Source organism: Gordionus sp. m RMFG-2023, chromosome 2 (assembly GCF_954871325.1).
Source record: "Gordionus sp. m RMFG-2023 chromosome 2, tfGorSpeb1-WG-v2, whole genome shotgun sequence".
Classification (NCBI taxonomy): Eukaryota; Metazoa; Nematomorpha; class Gordioida; order Chordodea; family Parachordodidae; genus Gordionus; species Gordionus sp. m RMFG-2023.
Genome location: NC_088776.1, coordinates 5,191,872 through 5,214,097, shown reverse-complemented (window position 1 = coordinate 5,214,097; position 22,226 = coordinate 5,191,872). Strand labels below are relative to the sequence as shown.

General features: G+C 27.1%; 1 protein-coding gene across 1 annotated transcript; it reads right to left on the bottom strand.

Annotated features, from left to right (window-relative positions):
* Positions 1 to 8,579: 8,579 nt before the first annotated feature.
* On the bottom strand, positions 8,580 to 21,740 carry LOC135923193 (GDP-fucose transporter 1-like). Its single transcript, XM_065457808.1, has 8 exons — positions 21,661 to 21,740; positions 21,559 to 21,619; positions 21,379 to 21,516; positions 21,228 to 21,344; positions 21,075 to 21,183; positions 16,224 to 16,516; positions 9,837 to 10,017; positions 8,580 to 8,947 (listed from the first exon to the last, which is right to left on the bottom strand). The coding sequence occupies exons 1-8, from the start codon at positions 21,723 to 21,725 to the stop codon at positions 8,850 to 8,852; spliced, it is 1,062 nt and encodes a 353-aa protein (XP_065313880.1). The 5' UTR covers positions 21,726 to 21,740; the 3' UTR covers positions 8,580 to 8,849.
* Positions 21,741 to 22,226: the final 486 nt, after the last annotated feature.

Genomic DNA, 22,226 nt, shown 5'->3' with positions numbered 1-22,226 from the left:
TACTTTTCTATAATATTCATTTACATAATGTTTTACAAACAAACTGAAAAAAATCTTGAACTTTCTTTAATTTGAATAATCATTCTTTTTTATTCATCTTTCTTTAAATCATTTGAATATCACAACATCTTTCCACTTATATTAGATTAGACCCCACATTCTGCGAAAGACCAATAGTCGTGCATGTATTCAATTACTTCTTCCGGTAGATTCTGTTTCTTGCCTTCGTCTGGAATTGATTGCATGCTTTTAAACGATTCACGATTACTAGTCAATGATTATTTTAATCCTTTGCTTGTTTCTAACGTCCTTCTCTTGTAACTAATGATAAGTGCTTTATCTCGATCCACGATAGGCTATGCTTGATCTGCGCTTAACGATTGTTTCCACGACTTCTTGTTTCTAAGATCATCGATTGTTTATCCTATATTAAAGTTTTGATAAGCAATTGGCTATAATTTGTCAACGATTAACGATAGCATCCTGGTCTTGACCCTTTGTTCTCCCTAGTCGCTTGTCAATATATCCACTTTGCCTTAAGATCTCTTATACGATAATGATTTCTTGTATCTTTTGATCCAAAATAAAAATCCGATCTCTAATTGAGCTCGATTGCGGCATAAATTTTCTAATGACGAAAAGCCGTTTCTCTTTATGAAGATTTTTTGGTTAATCAACAACTTTATATTTTCCTAAATATTATCAACTTAAATAACCGTTAAACGTATATCTTTAATAAAAATTTATAACGAATTTCTTTTAGCTACATCGATCACTTGTACGTATAACTATCTCTTGTGACGCATTCTTTTTAGCTAAACGACTAATTCTCCGAAATACGACCATTAATATTGATACCATTGTTTTATTGCTCTCATTCTTTGTCTTAGTGTCGATAGTCATCTCATACATCCCCTTCCCCCTTTATTTAGAATCTCTTTTCAGAGTTAATTAGACTGAATTGTTGAAATTGCCCTGTCGCCTCCACTCTCCAACATCATTGTAACATTTTGAAGAATTTAGAATAAGAATTGGAAGATTATAATCGTTGTCAAATAAGGGGATGTAATTTTTAACTTATTATTTAATAAAGATTTAGTATCAATTTAGTCCTAACTTTTCTGATTTGACGAATATTATAGAAAAATATATATAATCGAGGATATTAGTCTGATTTAGTATCATTTTAGTTCTAACGAGGATATTAGTCTGATTTAGTATCATTTTATTCTAACCTTTCTTATTTGACAACGATTATAATCTTCCAATTCTTATTCTAAATTCTTCAAAATGTTACAATCACAACAATGTCTACTTAGCCAATGCTTTTGATATGTCCGAATTATATATTTGCAAAAAAATTAAAATATTTCAACATATTGAGAATAATTTTTGAAATATAAATATATAAATTATTGTATCTATTTTAAAATAAGTATAAAATTCTCTTAATTCCCATACACCCCCCCCCCCCGCAAATAAATTAGATGCATGTTCCTACCCCAATGCTCATGTAGACGCTTTCTCTAACCCAGAAACGTTAAATTGAGCCTAGATTTCCGATGGAAATCTGAGATGTGAATCACAATACTCTATCCCTTTCAAGAACGTATAATAACAATCAATGTGAAGGATCGAGCAATAGTTTTTCTAATCTATATAGCAATAAACATTCAAAAATATGGGTATTGATTAAGAAAATGAAAAAGCGAGTTTCCGAAGAAATAAAACTCGAACGAAGGCGTATTGATTGATGGACACATTATATAAACGCAAAGCTTTAAAATTACTTTGCGAGGAATACCGTTTTATGACAGAGACCTGTCTGATTTTAAAAGATTCATTGTTTTTAACATTAGATAAAAACCTATTTGATTATTTTATTATTAAATATTTATTTTGTTGTTTATACATAATTTAATGCCTTAAAACCTAGTGAAATAAAAATGCTTTTATAATAAAATTAAGTCAAGTTTATAATGTGTTTGATATCGTAATTGTGGATGAATCTTGTATTAACCAAATTTTAAAGGTCATAAAAAACAATTATAAGAAATATCAGTGAAATAAATACGTTTTATTTAGAGATTTTGGGTTTGTTTCTGTTTTTTACCATTACCCCTTTAGTGGCTAATCTAAGAACCAGAATCATATATATGAACTCCCGGAGTCGGTTCTAAATTTTAGCTGATAAATCTCTATTAAAATATTTTCAAAAGTTGGCATTTCCCTTAAGATTCTTTTTTAAAGTTCAATAAACCAAGATAATTTTTTTAAAAATTAACATTCTTACCCGACCTAAATTTTCTAGCTTTTACCACATGGGACAATAATATATTAAGCCAACATACTTCGTCTAACAAGCTTCCTCTAAAAAAAATTCGAACTCCCCGTATGTTCCGTCAATTTTCTCCTTTCAACCCGCAATCAGAAGAACCTACCAATTTTCTTTTATAATCATAATAGATACGAAAGGAACGATGCCGTTCCCTGTCTAAACTTAAACAGGTACATCTCTCCTGAAGAACTCAGGATATTATTTGGGATCTGTCTTAGCTGTAATATCGTTACATCCCAATCTACCCTTTGAAAAGCTCTGGTTGATAACAAAGGACACCAATCCTTGCACTGCAAATTTTTAAGGGCATACACTAGCCACTTGGAAATTAACAACCTAATTTTACTTATGTCTCCCTCAAACTTATGTTTATATAAATATATCGTATACATGAGGGGGGGGGGAAGTGTTATTGCTTATAATAATATTTACGAGAAAAGGCAAATTTCCTTCCTTTAAATCGCCCCCCCCCCCCCCCCCACGGTTACGTTTATAACTTTATATAATAAAGGAGTTTTAATTTCTGTTTAACAGATTATTGAGAGCGAAACGAAAACGATGGATTTTATTAGAATATAAACTAAATATTTATAATAATCTATTTATGATAATTTCCATTTTACAACTTTTACAGATTATATTGATATTCATTTAATCGCAATTTTAGATTTTAAGATGTTATAAAAAAAAGAAACATATTTTCTTGAAATATATTAAATTAAGCAAATATACTTTTTCTTATAAATTTTAACGTTTCATAAAATTAAAATGTTTTAAAAAAAAACATTATTTATTTATTTTTTGAGAAAAATGTATGCTACTTAAACGTTAAAAGAGGTAAAAATATCTTGAACGCGATGTTTGATAGCCATATATGATAGATGTTTGACCCTATCTATTTCCGAATACAAAATGGGTATCCGCTCAACGTCAGCTTTCGAGACTCCTTTTTTAATTAACTAGTAAGTTATAAAACTAGAGAGTCAAGGTGATCACCATAAGCTAAAATATGGTGATATTTTATCGAGTATTTTGCTGTCAATCACTTAACTCGAAAGCTGATATTAAAATAGCTTTAAGGTAAACATAGAAAAGTTCCATAAACTTTAGAATTTCCTTCGACTTCACCTCAATCTTCAAGGAGTGAAAAATTCAGTCACGAGAAACGATTTTTATTCTCCTCTAGGGTGCTTATCTCAAGTCAATCGACTTTCCACATTAACAATATATATATACCTATTTTTTCAGACCCTTTAAAGTTCATTAGAATAATTTTTAAAAAATGAAATAAATTTTTTGATGAATTATCATATTCAAATCGAAGCGTTTACATGTTTAAAAACGCAAAAAAAAAGATTTTCACCAATTTCAAACGATCCCATGTAAATTATCTTATTTAACGCAAAGTTATATCGTAAAATGGCGTTATTTTGTTTTAGAATACAAAACATAAATGATTTAGAAACGATATTATTACTAGCTATCATCGAAAAGTTTATAGTTCTATTAAAGACTATATTTATAAATTAATTAGAATTGAAATTTTCTAATGATATCTAATAACGAGGATATACAAATAATCTTACTAAAAACTATATCCCATGCTAAGAAGGTATATATATAGTAACAATTTTCATATTTAACTTTAATATAATTTATAAACAGACTTTCAAAAGGCTACATGAAGCCAAAACTGAACTCTCGATGATAGCTGGATTGGAGGCAGAAGAGAAAGATGTTATATTCCATTTTGACTCAAAACACAAATACAAAAGGTTTAAATATTGTTATTCAAACAAGGTTATTAGATTTAATATAATGGGGGTGGGCGGGAAAAAAGTATCAAATAATTTTTATCGCATAATTAAGTCATCCATATCCAATTATTGTCAAAAATGATTTTTTTTTATAATTATACTTTCCTATCCCAAATATGTATAAAGTTAAATCATAAACTAACGAGAATCCATTTCAATTTGTAAAGCCTATTTGTTTAAAAACTTACAATCCCTCACACTTAAAATGATATATATATATAAAAAAAAAATAGATTTGAACAATTTGCAAATACTTGTATTTCAAGACAACACATAAATCTATTTTTCATAATAAAGGCTATAACTACTAATACATTAAAATATACTCAAATGCCTAAATTCTATAAATAATATATAAAATTAAAACCTTATAAATTTGGTCATTTATATGAGAATAATGACCCTTCTATCAAACTACTCATGGGTAGGTAGCGATATTATATTTAAATTAATTAAATACATCCAAACCAAATCAAAAATCAACAAATTAGTTATTTAGAAAATTTTGCATACTAAAATTGAGAAAATAGGAATGTCTACCAGGGATGCGAATCCGAACCCGCCTTCAAAATTTTAAAATTGTTGGGCATTTTCATACCACAGACCAAACAGAGGCCGATTTGTGAACAACTCAGAACCCGGGGTAAAACGGACCAGGGACGGGTTTGGACCTCTCATAGAAAATTCCTCTAAATAGAGTTTATAATTCCTGAACCCGGGTTCGGGTTCACATCCCTGCCTAATACTATATGAAGCAGTTAAAAGATTGTGAAACATTATATGTTGTAGTGAAAAAAAATTAATACATACCTAATATTTTTACAGGCAATACTTATTCAAATTTTAATTTTTATAAATAAAAAGGATATTCGCATCAGAACAAAATTATTTAAACAAAATAATCTTTAAAAAAAAACAATTTGCATATGATCAAAATAATATTTAAATTATAATTTTAAAAAAAAATCTCATTCAGAAAATAATTTAATACTTGTAAAATTCGGAGTTTAGAATGAGAGAAAGAGAAATTCATTCCTACTCCAAATTTAATTAATCATTATAGAGATCAAGAACTGAGAATAGAAACAAACATAAAAATAACACTTATCTTTGCTTTATTATTATTACATTTTCGATTTTACTATTTATGCAAACTTTAAACAGTAAAATTTTTCGGTTTGATAAAACTACAAATATCTAGGTAAACTGCAAATGCTTAGGTAAAATTTTTTTGATATATTCTCTATTAATTGGTGAGTTTCATTTTCTTGTGATATAAATATTATAATTATTAAATATATTCAATTATAAAGAAAATATATATTAATAGTTGTATTTCCTTTTATCTCGTTTATATAGTTTAAATCGGTTTATATAATTGTCCTAGTTTTTGATTAATTTATTCATAGTTTTTAAATGTATTACTTATTTTTGTTTAATTTATGCTTTTAATCAATCGTTTGTTAATGTTGATTTGGTACAAATTATTTTAAGTTTTTATAAAAAATAATATTTAAATATCGTCGGTCTAAAATTGGAGTGCTCTCCACTTGCGCAAATGTTTAAAATGAGAAAATAAAACATTAAAAGTTTAAAATTAAATACAGGAAAAAGTTATTGATCATTTTTGATCAATAACATATGCAAAAATTATATATTTTATGAATCTAGAATAAGTTATTATCCACTTCTAACTTAAAAAATGTCGAGTAAGGCACTCTAGATTCTAGCAAGACGATACATGATTTAAATTTTTTCTTAATGAAAATATTTGGAAAAAGAATTGATTACTAAAAATTTTAGATAGAATTTTTCTATTTATTGGATTTTATATTTTTTGGAATTATTAATTATATTTTAGGGATCTTAAGACAAATATTTTTATTGTAAATGTATAATAAAAATTGATGATAAATTGTGTGTGAATTAATTAAATAATTATAAGAAACTTAGATAAGGCAATTGAGTGAAGATAAGAAAATTATGTTATAAATAGAAGGTAAGTTGAAGACTGTTAAAATAAATATTTTAAAATAATTATAATTACATTAAATTTCATCTAATATTAAATCCGCAAGTTAAAGTATTATTTTTAAATGATTTTCGTGAAATAATAATACGCTACTTTTGCAGATTTAATATTATTGTAATTCAAGATGTAATTATTATTATTTTTAATATTAATTATATATTAAAAGATTTATAACTTTTTAATTTAATTTTTTTTATAAGTTATTTATATCATAAGAAAATGAAATTCACTTCAATTAATAAAGAAAAATATTTACATAAGCATTTGCAGTTTAGTCAAACCCCCCAAATTTACATATCAATTTTTAACAAACTTATCATTTATTTTAATATTTTTACAATTCAATTTCGCTAACTCTTATAATCAAATAACATTTTTTATAAAAACAATCACAATTACGTCACTCACAACAGTTGACATATAAGATACCATATAATTATCCATAATTAATTGCATATCATTTTCCATTTATAAATATGCTGGCTCATTTTTATATAAATGTAAATCAGATGCTAAATTTAAATGCAAAATAAATATTGTTTTATTTTTTTTTTGTAAGTACTGAAATGGTATTGGTCAATTTGTACAAGGACACTGAATCCGAATTAAAATCGACAGACAACAATTGGGGCAAGCTAAGGATCTTCCTTTTCAGGATTCTCTTCGAACTAAAGGATTACAATAATCTGCTTGTTTATTTCCAAAATCAATACGATATTTATTGATGACCCTAATAATTATCGATATTATATAAAATTGTCATCAAATAGTAACGTTTAAAAAAAATTGTATCGTTTAAATTTTTTTTTCTATCGTTTAAAAATTGTTATATATTATTTGAAGATAAAAATCGGTTTGATTTATAACTTATTTTAAAAATTACATACTGCCCTTCTTTCAATGCTACTTCTTAGAAGATGAGAGGACACTGGACTAGAGGTAAGCGATGAGCGAGTTTTTTTAGCCCACTAATGGGAGCGAGTGAGCCAGTTCTCTAAAATACTTCAAACATTGGGTGGGTTAAAAATATGACTCTTAAATAAATGGCGGGTGAATTTTAAATATTTTTAATACGAAATGAGCAGAACAGAATTCTATTCCTTAATATCACCTTTTTTATCAATTCATAATATTGCATATTTTATAAGTTTAATTAAAAAAAACTTTGAAATAATTTTTCATACATTGGGCTGGCGTGAGGGTTAAACAAGATTTTTAGACAAATAAACCAAAGAAGCGGACGAGTGAGCATAAAAAAATTTTAAAACAATTGGCGAGCGTACTCGAAATAAAATCCGCCTTTCGCGGACCTCTAGGGTTAACTGAACCCCGCAACCGATAGTTAAATTTTTAAAATGGATGAGAACAAGTTAGCAAAATTTTATTTAAAAAAAATGATATAAATATATTTTAAAAAATCGGATATTAATAAAGAAGTAATAATTATTAATAAACTTTGAATCATAAATAAAGTATAAATATACTATTTAATGGTAATGTAAATTTTTATATTTATAATCACTGGTTGTAAGATAATATCCAATTAAAATATTTGGCAATTACATAATATCAACTTTAAAAATTATTTTTAAAAAATTTAAAAATAAATGGGATTTTTTTAAAAATTTTTGTAAATAAAAAAAATATCAATGATTTAAATAAAGCTGTTGTAATCACGTATTACATAATACTGGATAAATAATTAATTAATTTTAAACATCCAAAATCTACTTTTTAAAATATAAATAGGCCAGACTAAGCATTTACAAAGCAAGCCTTAAAATAAGTATAAATATCTATTTTATAAAACCAGGATGCTAAGTATCATTCGTAAAGTCTCTATATATGTTAGCGTCAATGTGTTATTTTTTACAACTTTAAATCATTTATTGAAATTTAAAAATATGATTCTACCGGAAATTTATTCTATCATGTTTAAAATATCTATCTTATGAATTGCAAGCAATTTTGCTGTTAACCTTTGAGTCATTTTATAATTTATATAAAAAATATATGGAAAATTAAATATAAATTATATTAAGTTTAAATGTTCAAAGAAAAATTGTCCGAAATTCATAGAGCAGGTATTCCTGGACATGAACGGCATACATTTAAGGCAAAATCAGATTCTTAAATTTTAAAAAACGCTATCAGAAAATGATACAAAGTTGAAAAAATAACACATTGCCGCTAACATATATAAATATTTCCAAAAAAAGGTATATAATTTATTGTGTTATCGCGAATTGAAATGATTGTATTAAAAAAAATCATTATAATGTGTATTTTTTTTTAAAAAAATTGCTAATATTTATACAAAAATTAAATTTATATAAAGGTGATAAAAAAATGATATTTTCCTTATATGTTCAAAATTTGTAAATAAGTTATTTTTTAAAGCAAAAAAAGAATTCCCTAATTAAGTCAAGATTATTAAAATAAAATATTATAAATTTTTATAAAGGATTCAAACATAATTGTTGTGAGTATAATTAAAAATCCATTTTTTTTTAAAAGAAAGGTAATGAAAATTGAGCTATAAATGTCCCACTCCTTAGAAGCAATCAAAAAGGCGCGATTTTGTCCGTAAATGAATGGTTAAATCAAAACAAATATATAAAATAACGAAATAAGGATAAATATTTTTTAAAAAAAATTTTGGTCAAGGTTTACTAGGCAACAGTGCTTGCTTATCGGAATCGTCCATGGATATAGCAATTTTGGCAGATTTACTTCCGTTATTCATAGACGTGTTCTTAACTAATTTAGTCATTATAATATTTCATATATTATATAAAGTTTAAACTAGGTATGTATATATATATATATATAAAAATCATAGTTTGAAACCGGAACCGGAAATAGAACTCACTTTTTAAAATGTTAGGAAACCTGTTCCTGAATCATTCCAACAAAAGTACAAGTAGTTTATAAAAATTATTGCATAAAATGCTGTAATTCATTTTAAATAAAGGGTATTTATTCCGATCCTTTTTTAAATTTTATCTTTCGAGAACTTTGTTGCTCGAAATCGACCCAATGACAAAAATATTGAATTGCTGACGTTATCCGTGGAAAAATATTCATTTTTGTTTTATGCGCGTATATTTACGTGTTAAGCATTATTCCCAAAAATATTAGCCGACCACTTACTAAAATATTTAATCATTTTTTCTATTATATACCATCAACCTCCCCGCCCCTTACAATATAAATAGGGATGCTCTACTGGATGCCCGAGGTAAATAAGTTCGCTAAATATTCGCTATCGCTATTAATGACCACGACTTTAACATCGTTAGGCTCTAATGACCCGACCTTTTTTAAAGAGTCGGGCCATGGGATCTCTTAGAATCGAGGATCCCAACGAGGGATACTACCTACGTCAGAGGTTGGCCCAATAAAGTGCAATCATCTCAGCGTTATACTTTCAAAGACCGAAGGCCCCTGATTGAACATCCTGTGCATAGGATACGTTTAGGCCATTTTGCTCACAATTATAACGTCGGCGTTAAAAAAGGAACTTGAATCTCAGGTGATAAAAGATCAGCAAAAATTAATGACAAAAACAGAAACGTTAGTTGTTTTATTCCTAACATAGTGTGCATGCAATACAGGGTTAAAAAAAATGAATATGTAATAATTGTACCTTTAGAAGCTGACATTTCCGAGTGCCTTATATGAGTGTAAGCCATACTCCCACCTAACACGATAACGTTGCTCAACCACCAGGTTAAGGATTTGATCTCGTGGTAATACAAAACGCCCAATAAGGTCTGGAAAGCCGCCTTGGCGGTTCCGCTGATATTGTGAGTTAGCGGGGATGTTACCTGAAATGTTTTATTTATATCATAGATTAGACGTGCTAATTAGTGAATTTTTAAGCGATTAAATTTAGTCGCGACTAATAAACGAGTCGAATTTTTGGTCGAAAAATTGACTGCGACCTCGAGCAGCTAAATTAGTCGTAAATTTGGTTGGCTAATTTAGTAGATTAAATCGAATTTTTGAGCCGAACATGCATCACTGTATAAGTTGGGTCGGTACGAGCCGATTTTTTATCGGCTTAGCCGAAGCCGATTTTGATTGGCTAGGACTGAGCCGTAGCCATTTATATTTTAATTTAGGCTTAAACCTCTCGACCATTATTTTTTCCGCTTAATTAATTTGTCTATATTTCTCACAAGTTCAAAAATTGAATTATATAGACCGGTGTACATTGAGGACAGGGGAAAGCTAAGTCATTCCAATTATAATTTGAGCTATTATTTTATAGGACTGGAAATTTGAGCCTAAACATAGCTAATTACGTCATATATGATTGGTTAAAAAAGATTTGAAAAATATTTAAAAACTTTATCGTTCATATTTATAAATAGAGCCTTAAAAATCTTAATAAATAAGATTTTATGAAAGTTTAAACCCAATTTTTCAATCTGAAAAACTTTCAGAATCAATAAACATGAATTAATAAGATTTAGGATGATATTTATAGAGTTAGTGGGCTCGGTCATAGTATAGTTGGGACAAGCTATTTTAGCTCATTTTATCATTTAATAGTGATGCGGAATTACAATAAAAATGATAGGAAAATCTTCTGTACAGAAGATTATGAAAATGTTTTATATTTATAACCAACAACCTCAATCAGAAAGTTATCATTACTTACAGGTAAGATTATTTATATTATTACATATATATTTTTTTTAGATTTCAAAATTATATATAGCTAGATATTTATCAAAAAAGAAGAAAATTGAAAATAATTCAATACCTACAATGGAATATTCAAATCATAAATGTGTTTTTATTAAAGTGGAGGAAGAAAATATAGCTAATTACATATTAAAATCCTCTAAAAAAAATTTCTGGACTTACGAAAAAAAAGGAAATAAGATCAGCTAATTACAAGATTTTAATTTAATATTTTGTATGCAATGATTAAGGTAAAATTATATTCAAGTCCTTTATAGGTTTAATGAAATTTATTTATTCTTATCCTGGGATTTTTCACCATTTAAAATAATATCATCTTAATAATTTTTAAGCATGAAATGAGAACATTTTATTATTAATTTAGTATAATAGCTATAAAATATAAGAAAATTCCACCCAATTGGGGTGAACTTAAAATGGCGGGCGATGAGTGGTTCTCTGGTTTTATGAAAAGAAATTCACAATTATCTATACGATCTACAGAAGTTACAAGCTTGGTTAGGGCCTTTCGTTTTAATAAATCTAGTGTATTTTTTAGCCTCTACAAAGATATTCTTGATAAATATAAGCTGCCACCATCAGCAATATACAATATGGATGAAAGTGGATTAACAACTCTACAAAATCCCAGTAAAATAATAGCTCAGAACGGTCAAAAGCAAGTTGCAACTATGACATCTGCTGAAAGAGGAACCCTAGTAAACATAGTTAACTCTATTAATGCTGTAGGGAATGTCATCCCACCTATGATACTTTTCCCAAGGAAAATGTTTTTTAGTCCTTTTATAAGAGATGGACCTAATGGTTGTATAGGCCGCTCAAATGTGTCAATTTGGATGCAAGAAACGAAATTTTTGAATTATTTACAACATTTTGCGGATCATGTGAGGCCACTACCTGGAAAGCCTGCGTTATTTATAGTTCGCACCCATCTATTGGTGCTATTGATTTTTGCTTACAATCTGGCATTATCCATACCACTCATATAATGCAACCCCTTGACAGGTTCATTTTTTGGCCATTAAAAAAATATTATAATAACTCCGTAGGCTACTGGATGTGCAGCAATCCAAATAAATTATTTAATATTTATGATATTCCAAAAGTAGTAAAAGATATATTAGCACTCGCCCTAACTATTAAAAACATTATTAAATAATTTGACAAAACGGGCATATATCCTTATAATTCTTATACATTTGGAGAAATGGATTATTTACACATAATTTTTTAACAACAATAGCCAGACAACATTGGAAAAATCAACACCTGAACCATTAAATATTTCGAACCCTGTAAATTTAGAAAATAATACCTTACTGGCCTCAGAGCCACAAGAGGTTACAACTTCTCAAAATTAAAATGATACAAGTCAATATAAAGACGATAATTTATTTGATAGAGTAACCATAGTTCTCGCTATTGCTTTAAGGAATGCCATCCCGCCTGTGTTCCTTTTTATAAGGAAAATGTTTTTGGTCATTTCATAAGAGATGGACCTAATGGTTGTATAAGGCGCTCAAATGGGTCAAGTTGGATCCAAAGAACGGAATATATGGATTATTCAGAAGATTTTGGGGATCATGTAAGGCCACTACCTAAAAAGCCTGTGTTGTTGATTCTAAACTAGTTCGCAACAATCTCTTGGTGTTATTGATTTATGCTTAAAATCTGCCATTATCTAGCTATCCTTACCTCACATATTCTTAATATCAAATAAATTATCTTCTTCATATTGACTTGTATCATTATAATTTTGAGAAGTTGTAACCTCTTGTGGCTCTGAGGCCGGTAAGGTATTATTTTCTAAATTTACAGGGTTCGAAATATCTAATGGTTCAGATGTTGATTTTTCCAATGTTGTCTGACTATTGTTGTTAAAAAATTATGAGTAAATAATCCATTTCTCCAAAAATATAAGAATTATAAGGATATATGCCCTTTTGTCAAATTATTTAATAATGTTTTTAAAAGTTAGGACAAGTGCTAATATATCTTTTTCTATTTTTGGAATGTCATATAATTTATTTGGATTGCTGCGCATCTAGTAGCCTATGGAGTTATTATAATATTTTTTTAATGGCTTAAAATGAACCTGTCAAGGGGTTGCATTATATGAGTGATTGGATAATGCCAGATTTTAAGCAAAAATCAATAGCACCATGAGATTGGTGCGAACTAGTCTAGAATAAACAACGCAGGTTTTCCATAGTGGCCTCACGTGATCCGCATAATGTTCTAAATAATTAAAAAATTTCGTTTCTTGCATCCAAATTGACAAATTTGAGCGGCCTATACAACCATTAGGTCCATCTCTTATAAAATGACCAAAAAACATTTCCCTTGAGAAAAGTATCTTAGGTAATATGGCATTCACAGTATTAGAGAAAACTATGTTTACTAGGGTTCCTCTTTCCGCAGATGTCATAGTTGCAACTTGCTTTTGACTGTTCTGAGCTATATTTTACTGAGATTTTGTACAGTTGTTAATCCACTTTCATCCATATAAATATATTGCTGATGGTGCCAGCTTATATTTATCAAGAATATCTTTATAGAGGCTAAAAAATAAATCCAACACTAGATTTATTAAAACCAGAGGCCTTAGCCAAGCTTGTAGATTTTGGGGATCGTATAGATAATTGTAAATTTCTTATAAACAATCATCGCCCGCTATTTTAAATTAACCCCAATTGGGTGGAATTTCCTTATTATATTTTATTGCTACTATACTAAATTAATAATAAAATGTGCATTTCATACTTAAAAATTATTAATATAATATTATTTTAAATGGTGAGAAATTCCAGGATAAGAATAAATAAATTTCATTTAGCCTATAAAAGAATGGAATATAATTTTACCTTAATCATGGCATATAAAATATTAAATCTAGTAATTAGCTTATCTTATTTACCTTTTTTTTTGGTAAGTCCGTAAATTTTTTTTAGAAGATTTTAATATTTTCTTTTTTCACTATAATAAAAACACAGTTATGATTTTAATATCGCATTGTAGGTATTGAATTATTTTCAATTTTCTTCTTTTTTGATAAATATCTAGCTATATTTGATTTTGGAATGCCTAAAAAAATAATATAAATAATCTTACCTGTAAAGTAATGAGAACTTTCTGACTAAGGTTGTGTTGGATATAAATTTAAAACATTTTCATAATCATAAATATATCTCTTAAAAATTTTTTTTTAGCTGGGTGAGAAAGGGTTAAAACAAACAAAGGGCACTATTTAAGAGTTAGTAAAAGTCATGCTATTATTTTTGCCAACTAATGGCAAATATCAAATTTGTGATATTAGAACACAGTATATATTTTATATTCTAAAAATTATCAGAAAAACACTTCATATATTTGCATAACAAAATTATACCAATTGAAAAATTTGCCAACTATTTTTGAAGCTAATTGTGAAAAGCCTCTTATCTCCAACTGATTAAAATTTTTAATATATTTCTAAAACCTTCATGGAAATGATTAATAATTTGAGTAAGAAATAAATGTTTTTTTTTTAAAATAAAAATTTGATTTTCAATAATTATTTAAAAAGTTGATGAAAATGTGTAAAGGTGAACTAAGATTTAGTTAATTTTTCGTTTTGTTTCGGAGGGAATTTGAATTTAAAATACATTTTGATTTAATTAAAGTAGTGCAGAACCGTGTCAAAAAAAATGGTATGAATTTATAAATCCGGGCCAAATTACTTAGATTATAATAATATTTTGCTTAATATCATACAGATACAGACTAGGTATCCAATTCGTTTATTTTAATTGTTTTGTTTAATTTTCACCAAACCTGATTATATTCGTTAGGGCTAACTAATAATAATTTAAAAAATTGTTAGGTTTAATTTTAATCACTAGTTATTATTCATAATTATGTTTAAACACGTTTATTTGGAGATTTATTTTTCCTATTTTTGTTAATTTTCTAAATATAATTTAATATTTTATAGGATCAAAAAAAAGGGGAATTATTTTCTGTGGGATTTTTTTTCCTGGAGAGTAATCTTCCGGGGAATTATTTTCCTAGATTCCTCTAAATCATTGATAGGAAAAAAAATGAATAGCCCTCCCCTTCCTCCAACATTTTAAGGTTTAGCCAATAAAATACTGCCTAAGGCTCGGAGAGTTGGTTAATAGATGTCCTGACCTTTGTGCCATGAGCAAAATCTTCATCGAGTAACATTTTTCTGGATAATATTGAGTTAGCCGTTTTTAAAAATCGACTACAAAATCGAGCCGTTTAACAACACTAGTGCCGACAAAAGGGGGCTAGGTATGTTCACGACTTATATGATAGTCACTAAAAATAAGCTGGTTTAAAAAAAACCTTAAAAGTGGTTTAAAAAAGAAAAAGCAAGATAGGTTTAATGACGGATATATGGACTGCGATAAATTCTGTCTAGTGTTGTTAAATTATTTAACCTTAGCCAGCTCTAAAAAGGCTTACCCAAGTTTTGTCTAAAAAAATAGTTCCCATTATTGAGTTGAGGCTAAACTTAGACGTTTAAGTCAATTTTTTAGGGGATAATCTTGACCACGCCATATTGGAGTTGGTCAAAGTTAGGTGATTTAACATCACTAATTCTGTCATTTCGTTAGATAACTATTCATTACATAGGTAAGGATCCTTGATCTAATAGAAATACCGCATGTCTGACGCATATTATAAATATCAGAGACAGCGAATGTATGGATACGTTAAAATAGTAACTAGCATTACTAGCCTTTACGATCTTAGGGGGTCTCAAAATAATTTTTTTTGGCTAACTTTTTCAGAACGACCTCTATTTTTAGATATTTAAAAACAAAAATCAGGGAGCTCGAGTTCTGCCTGAGCTCCCTAGTGGATAGGCATGGAATATTCCAATAGCAAAATCACAAAAATAGTGGAAAAAAAAGGATTAGAAAATGAAGAAAATAAAGGCAATTTATTGTATATACAAAAAAAACATCCCTAGCATTAAAAATTTATTTTTTCGATCATTGTTTAATTATTTATTCTAAAATATGCTGACCGGCGGAAATTTTTTTTTTTTACAGTATTGAAAAAATTAAATTATTAAATATTATAATTTCAAACAAAAAAAACATTTCGTTTTAAATAAATAAATTTTGGATTTGTTTTGTTTTATATTTAAAATATAATATTTTCCTTTCAATTGCAAATGGCCGTGTTTTCAACACGTGGCATCTTTAACAATGATATGTGCCAGCCTTGGATTGGCTGAATCTCTGAAGAAATCCAAATAAAATGGATATTGACTTCTTTTTTTAAAAAAAGAAGATTTAATATTAACCTGTATTTGTAGTCCGGTTACATACCCTATGGCGAACCCGAAAAGTCCGCTACACCCTATAAGTCCCCATAGTTTGGGGTCGCTAAGGAACGGCGCCGAAAGGAAACGTCCGAATTCCCCGTTCCAAATGAGTATGGGAATAAACACGAAGCAGGCGTTGAAATTGTTGTAAAAGGTCAGTCTCCACACACTTTCATCGACGATAGGTAGCAGCTTCTTGAGATAAATGGAATATAAGGCGACGCAAGCACTTGCCAATATCCCGTATAAGCCACCGAGATACGAAAAAGTACCTAATTTTTTTTATTATAATGGTAAAAGATTAGTATACAAATAAAATCAGGAATATGGGAAAAAAGGGAAACCATTAAACCGGAAATAAATGTGTAAACTATTTCCTGATACGTAACGAACCAATAGACTGTAACTATGAATTAAATATATAATTTTTTTAAATTAGCTTTCATTTAATACTCTTATGAAGATTTATTTCAAAGAAGATTTTTACCCCCCCCCCCCCAATCAATGAGCTAGATCAAAGATCCTAGAGGGATAATTGTTAGACGGTTCGTTTTGAGCCGATTTTTAAAAACGGCTAACTCAATATTTCATTCAAATAATATTACGTAAGCTTTAAGATTTTGTTTGTGGAAGGAACAAAGGTTTGGACATCTATTAGCGAAATCTTGAGGCTTATGCAACATTTTTCTGGCTAAAATATTGAGTTAGCCGTGAGCCGTTTAACAACCCTACTCATAACCAGAGTTGGGCAGGTCCTCCGGAAAAAGAATCTAGATACAGATTCTTTTTAAAAAAATGAATCTAAGATACAGATACTAGTATCTTTTTCAAAATATCAGATACAAGATAAAAGATACTTGTATCTTTTACTAAATTAGAGTATCTTAAATACAAGATACTTTTAAATTATCATTACCAATTAAATTAGAATAGTTTATAAAATACAGTTTTTATTATTTATTTGTGAAGAACATAGCATACACATATAAGAATGAATATTTGCAATAATAATATATTTATTGTTGAATTAATTATAATAACCAGGTATTAATAATATTAATTTTTGCCCATTTATAGCTTAAACAGGGAAGTGAGAGTAGTATATTTAATGGGAGTTAAAAAAGTGCAAATAAGAAAAAAAATTAAATCAAATGATTTATTAGAATTTGCAGGTTATTTTCTGTGTTGTTTTAAATATAGCTTATATTCGGAGTATATGGATAAATGGCATCTCTAAAAATTATATACTAGTTTTATTTTATTCATTATCTTTAATAAGTATTTATCATTATCATATATAGTATATAAATAAATATCATTTAAATCTTTTTTCATATTTTTTTTTATATATTTCTTGCAAAATTATTAAATTATATATAAAAAATATGAAAATAATGTACAACATTATATTATTTAATTGTTAATTACATAGAAATTTTCTTTAATGCATTTTAAATTAATTAAATTTTGTAAATTAATACTGAAATGTAATTTTATTTATATCATAAATAAATAAAAGTAACTAATAAAGTTAAATTCTACCTTATTATAATTATTTTATTAAGAGCCTTTTAAAATTATCTAATATTATATATCAATTGTAGCTTAAATATTTCCTTTAATAAGAACTTGCTAAAATAATTAAATATAAAATATATTAGGGATGTGCCGATATTTTTTCTCGGATCGGATGGGGCCGATATTTCACCCATTTTAAAATATCGGTTATAGGTCAATATTATAAAATTTGATCTGATATAAAAATGGCTTCTTTAACAAAAATAAAATGTTAAAAAATGAAAAAAAATAGTTATATCTAAAATCATTTATTTTTATTAATAAAATCGAAATCCATTTTTATGTATATTTTTTTTAGTAATAATAATTAATTAATAAACATTCTATCATATTATTATTTTTTTGCACATTCTGTTTATAAAAGTGTGCGATAATCACTACAGATTCTGTTTTTAGTGAAGCTGGTGATATTGATAGTTACTATCGCCGCAAGTGACCTCTGATAAATCGGAAATATAAGAAATCTTTCCTATATTAATGTTAAATATTATTTTAAATATTTAAAACCATTGTTATCTTTACAGAATACAAAATTAGATATGATATCGGGTAATCGGCCGATATCAATTTAATATCGGATCGGATCGATCTCTAAAAAGTAGTATCGGTATACCCCTAAAAAATATATATCCAAAATGATTTTAATTTGATAATCAACTATCTTCTATAAAAAATTTTAATAACAATTATCTAAGAAGGACTTAAGTATTATAGGTATTATTATGTTAATAATTATAAAAAAAAATGTATACTTTAATATGTTTAACAAGGTTCGTGAGGAGTATGTTCAATCTTTAATAACTTTTTTACTTGTGTATTTTTGACATTCGGCTTGCACCCTGTCCTTTTTCACATGAATTACTATATAAAATTTTCCATCTAGAATTTCAAGATTCAGATTTGACTCAGGAGAACCTATCTCCATAATTTCATCTTCACTACTATAAATGTTAAACATTCTACAAATTAAAAAATATTAAATATAAATAACCTTTACTTATTTAGTTTAGGTGTTGCTATTTTTAATCTATCTATCTTTGTGATCTGTAAAATTTCCAACTAATTTTGGTTATCATTATATTTAAAATATAGCAGGAAAAAATAAAGAAAATAATACAAGATTTCACGAAGAAAATAAAGTTACCTTGTGTGATATGTAAATGTTTTAAACATGAATATTAAAAAGAATCTGTATCTGTATCTTTTTAAAGAAAATGAAAAAGATACAAAATTATTATTCAAAATAAAGGATCTAAGATACAGATACTAGTATCTTATTAAAAATGTCAATAAGATACTGAGTACAAGATACAAAAGGATCTTGTATCTTAGATACAAGTATTCGCGGTACTGCCCAACTCTGCTCATAACTCTGTTTTTGGTTATTGACTGGCAAAACTGATTGACGAAAATCGTCAGACAATAAATATAGGCGAAACCTAAATAAAGTTTAACTAATGAAATCAATGATTTATATATATTAATAAAGTCTGAGTTCCATGCAAAGCTTTTTATAGTAAGGCTAAAAGCATAGGACAGTGTTAGCAAGAACACTTTAATTCCAATAAAAAAAGATATTTAATAAACCAAAAAATCTAAGTTCATTAATCGTTATATTAAATTTTATTAAGGTTAATATCATTGAATTAATCTTGTACCTATTTTTTCAAAAAAAATATTATAAAATTTAATATGATTATAAAATAAATGTTTCAAAATAAAATATGTAACTATTAGCAATTATCGCGATATCGACCTCTTCATAATATCTTCGCGATATAGTTTTCGCTATGAAACTTTCGCGATAAAAGTTTCGCTATAATGTATTAGCTGCGCTAATGTGGATTTGCGATAAAAGTGTCACTATAAAATCACTCCACGATAGAGGACATATGCGATAAAAGTTTCGCAATAAATGTTTAGCTGAATTGATATGGAACTATTAATTTGACTGGTCAAATACACTTATCTGAATTGATATGGAACTATTGATTTGACTGGTCAAATACACTTCTGGTCAATTATGGTAAATGGCCGACTTGCCAACTCTAAAAATGTCTAAATAGCTAAATATAAAAAAATGCAGTTAATCCCTATTTCTTTTTAATTTATAAATTAAATACTAATGATAATATTGATGAATTATAATCTTTGCTTCTGTTTCTCGAATAACTGTACTACATTTTCATTTTGATTTCCGTAAGTGGTAGAGTGCATCTCTGATATTTACATAAATTAGAATAGAATAATGAGCATGTCCTGCCATAAGAATGCACACCTATGTCTAACAAATTATCCAATCAAAATGAGTTTGACTTCTCCTCTGATTATTATGCCCAACTGAGGAATAAATTTTTTTTTTTAAGGCAACAGCATGAGAGGTTTTTAGAGGACAGTTGACAAACCATTGCCGCCTGTCCCATTTATTAAATTCCTGATCATATTGACAATGTAAGATAAATAATGTTGCTATGAAGAGATTTGAAGATGCCAATTTAGATGTAAGTATTAATTATAGTGATCATGACAACTTTTTATCTAACCAATTCAATTCACCAACAAATGGTATCAAGTTTATGATTGAGTGAATGAATCTAGGGGTGTAAAAAAAGTTGGGGTGGGGGATAGCTAAAAAAATATAACAAAGAACAATGTTAAGATTTATATTTATAAAATTATTCTTTTTTTTTATTTATGAAAAAGAAATTAAAATTGAGTGGAGTTATAAAATGATAAGCGATAATAAATTACCAACAAAATATTGGCAGATTAAATTTAAGCTGATTATGATATAGGAAAATTTACAATAAAATATTCATAATTTCATAAGGATTGTAGTAATAAAAAAATTGTGTTCCCCCTTCCAGTTTTTTCATCCCTAGATGAATATAATTTAACAACAAGCATGTTCAAAGAATTTTAATTATGATTCATTTCCATTCCACTATAAGTTTTTGATGAAAAAAAAAATTTGCTAGGAAAATAGATCAACCTCACAAATAAATATAAATGCCACAAATCTTTTTTTTTTTAAAAAAGCAAAATTGAGTTATTCAAATTTTGCTCTTGGAATTAAAAAAAAGTTACGACCACATTCACATATCATCTATTAAGTTATGCCTCAAAAAAATATTTTGATTTTCAAACATAATTAGATAAGATATTTTAGACAACCAAATAGGTAAAATTAAATCTTATTATATATTTACTTATTAAATATAAATATTGAATACCATAATTTTATTTTCAAACCTGTTACATTTTCTTGATCAACTCCCAATAAAAATCCAGCTATAATAATTACACAACACATAATTACTCTAAGGGATGTTCTTTGTCTTAGTATAAAATAAACAAATATCTTATCTTTACATGTATATTTTTCAAAATTCTTATAAAACTTACCACATTAAAAACTGTAGTCAATGATCTTCCAATATAATAAAAAGATATACCAACATGTTTTAAACACAAATTATTGAAAATTATCATTCCTACAAAGATTATTGCTAATGGAAAAGACTAAACAAAATTAATAATAATTAAATTGGTCTACCTCTTCACATATTTTATAATTAATTGGACAAGCTGGTACATTTATTATTCCAACAAATTTGGATAATAAATTAATACTAACACATAAGAGTAAACTTATCACACATTGAAACCACGTTATCATAAGTGGAGTTTTTAGCTTTGAGAATTTATTCATTCATGTGTATATTAAAAAATATACCTGAAAAATTTCATCACTTAGTAGATATTTGTTAATAAAAACTAAAGATATAGAAATAATCCTAAAAAAATGATATAATCATGACGGATTAAATTAGTAAACCAATATAATGCGACAACCAAAAATATAATAAGAGGTTTTGGCAAATGCGATAGTGATTCTTTCATGCTAAGCTAACCTCTCAAACAAATATAAAAAAAATGTTTATCACAAAAACGTCAAACATGTGTGTATAAAGATTTCATGTCTTTAATCGTAAGGAACTTGATCGTAAAATTTTCGTCCATTTCATGATTGGTTATAAAGTCAAATTACGGAAAAATCAATAGTATATAAAAAAAAATTATATTAACATAATTTTATTCAAACGATGTCATATAAAATTACTATTTGAGAAAAGAAATAAAAGTAAGCAATTTAGTAATGTAATTTTAGCAAACAATAACTAATAAGAAAATGAAAAAAGGAAAGGATAGAATTCGAACTATCCCTTATAAATAAAATATAACCTTTTAAATGGTCATAGAAGCTATAAAATATTTACTTTTTGTGTTAATATATTCCATTAACTGTAAAGTAACACTGATTTTTTTATTATTTTTAATTTTCAAATATTATCCTATCCATAAACTTAATAGTTTCTTTTATTATTTTGTTAATTTTACGAT

Excerpts from the sequence above, each read along its gene's own strand:
- LOC135923193 (XM_065457808.1), bottom strand. The coding sequence starts at position 21,725 with ATGAAAGAATCACTATCGCATTTGCCAAAACCTCTTATTATATTTTTG. Across the intron at positions 10,018-16,223 it reads TAACCGGACTACAAATACAG|GTAACATCCCCGCTAACTCA; the intron begins GTTAATATTAAA and ends AAAACATTTCAG. Across the intron at positions 8,948-9,836 it reads GGAAATGTCAGCTTCTAAAG|TTAAGAACACGTCTATGAAT; the intron begins GTACAATTATTA and ends TGACTAAATTAG.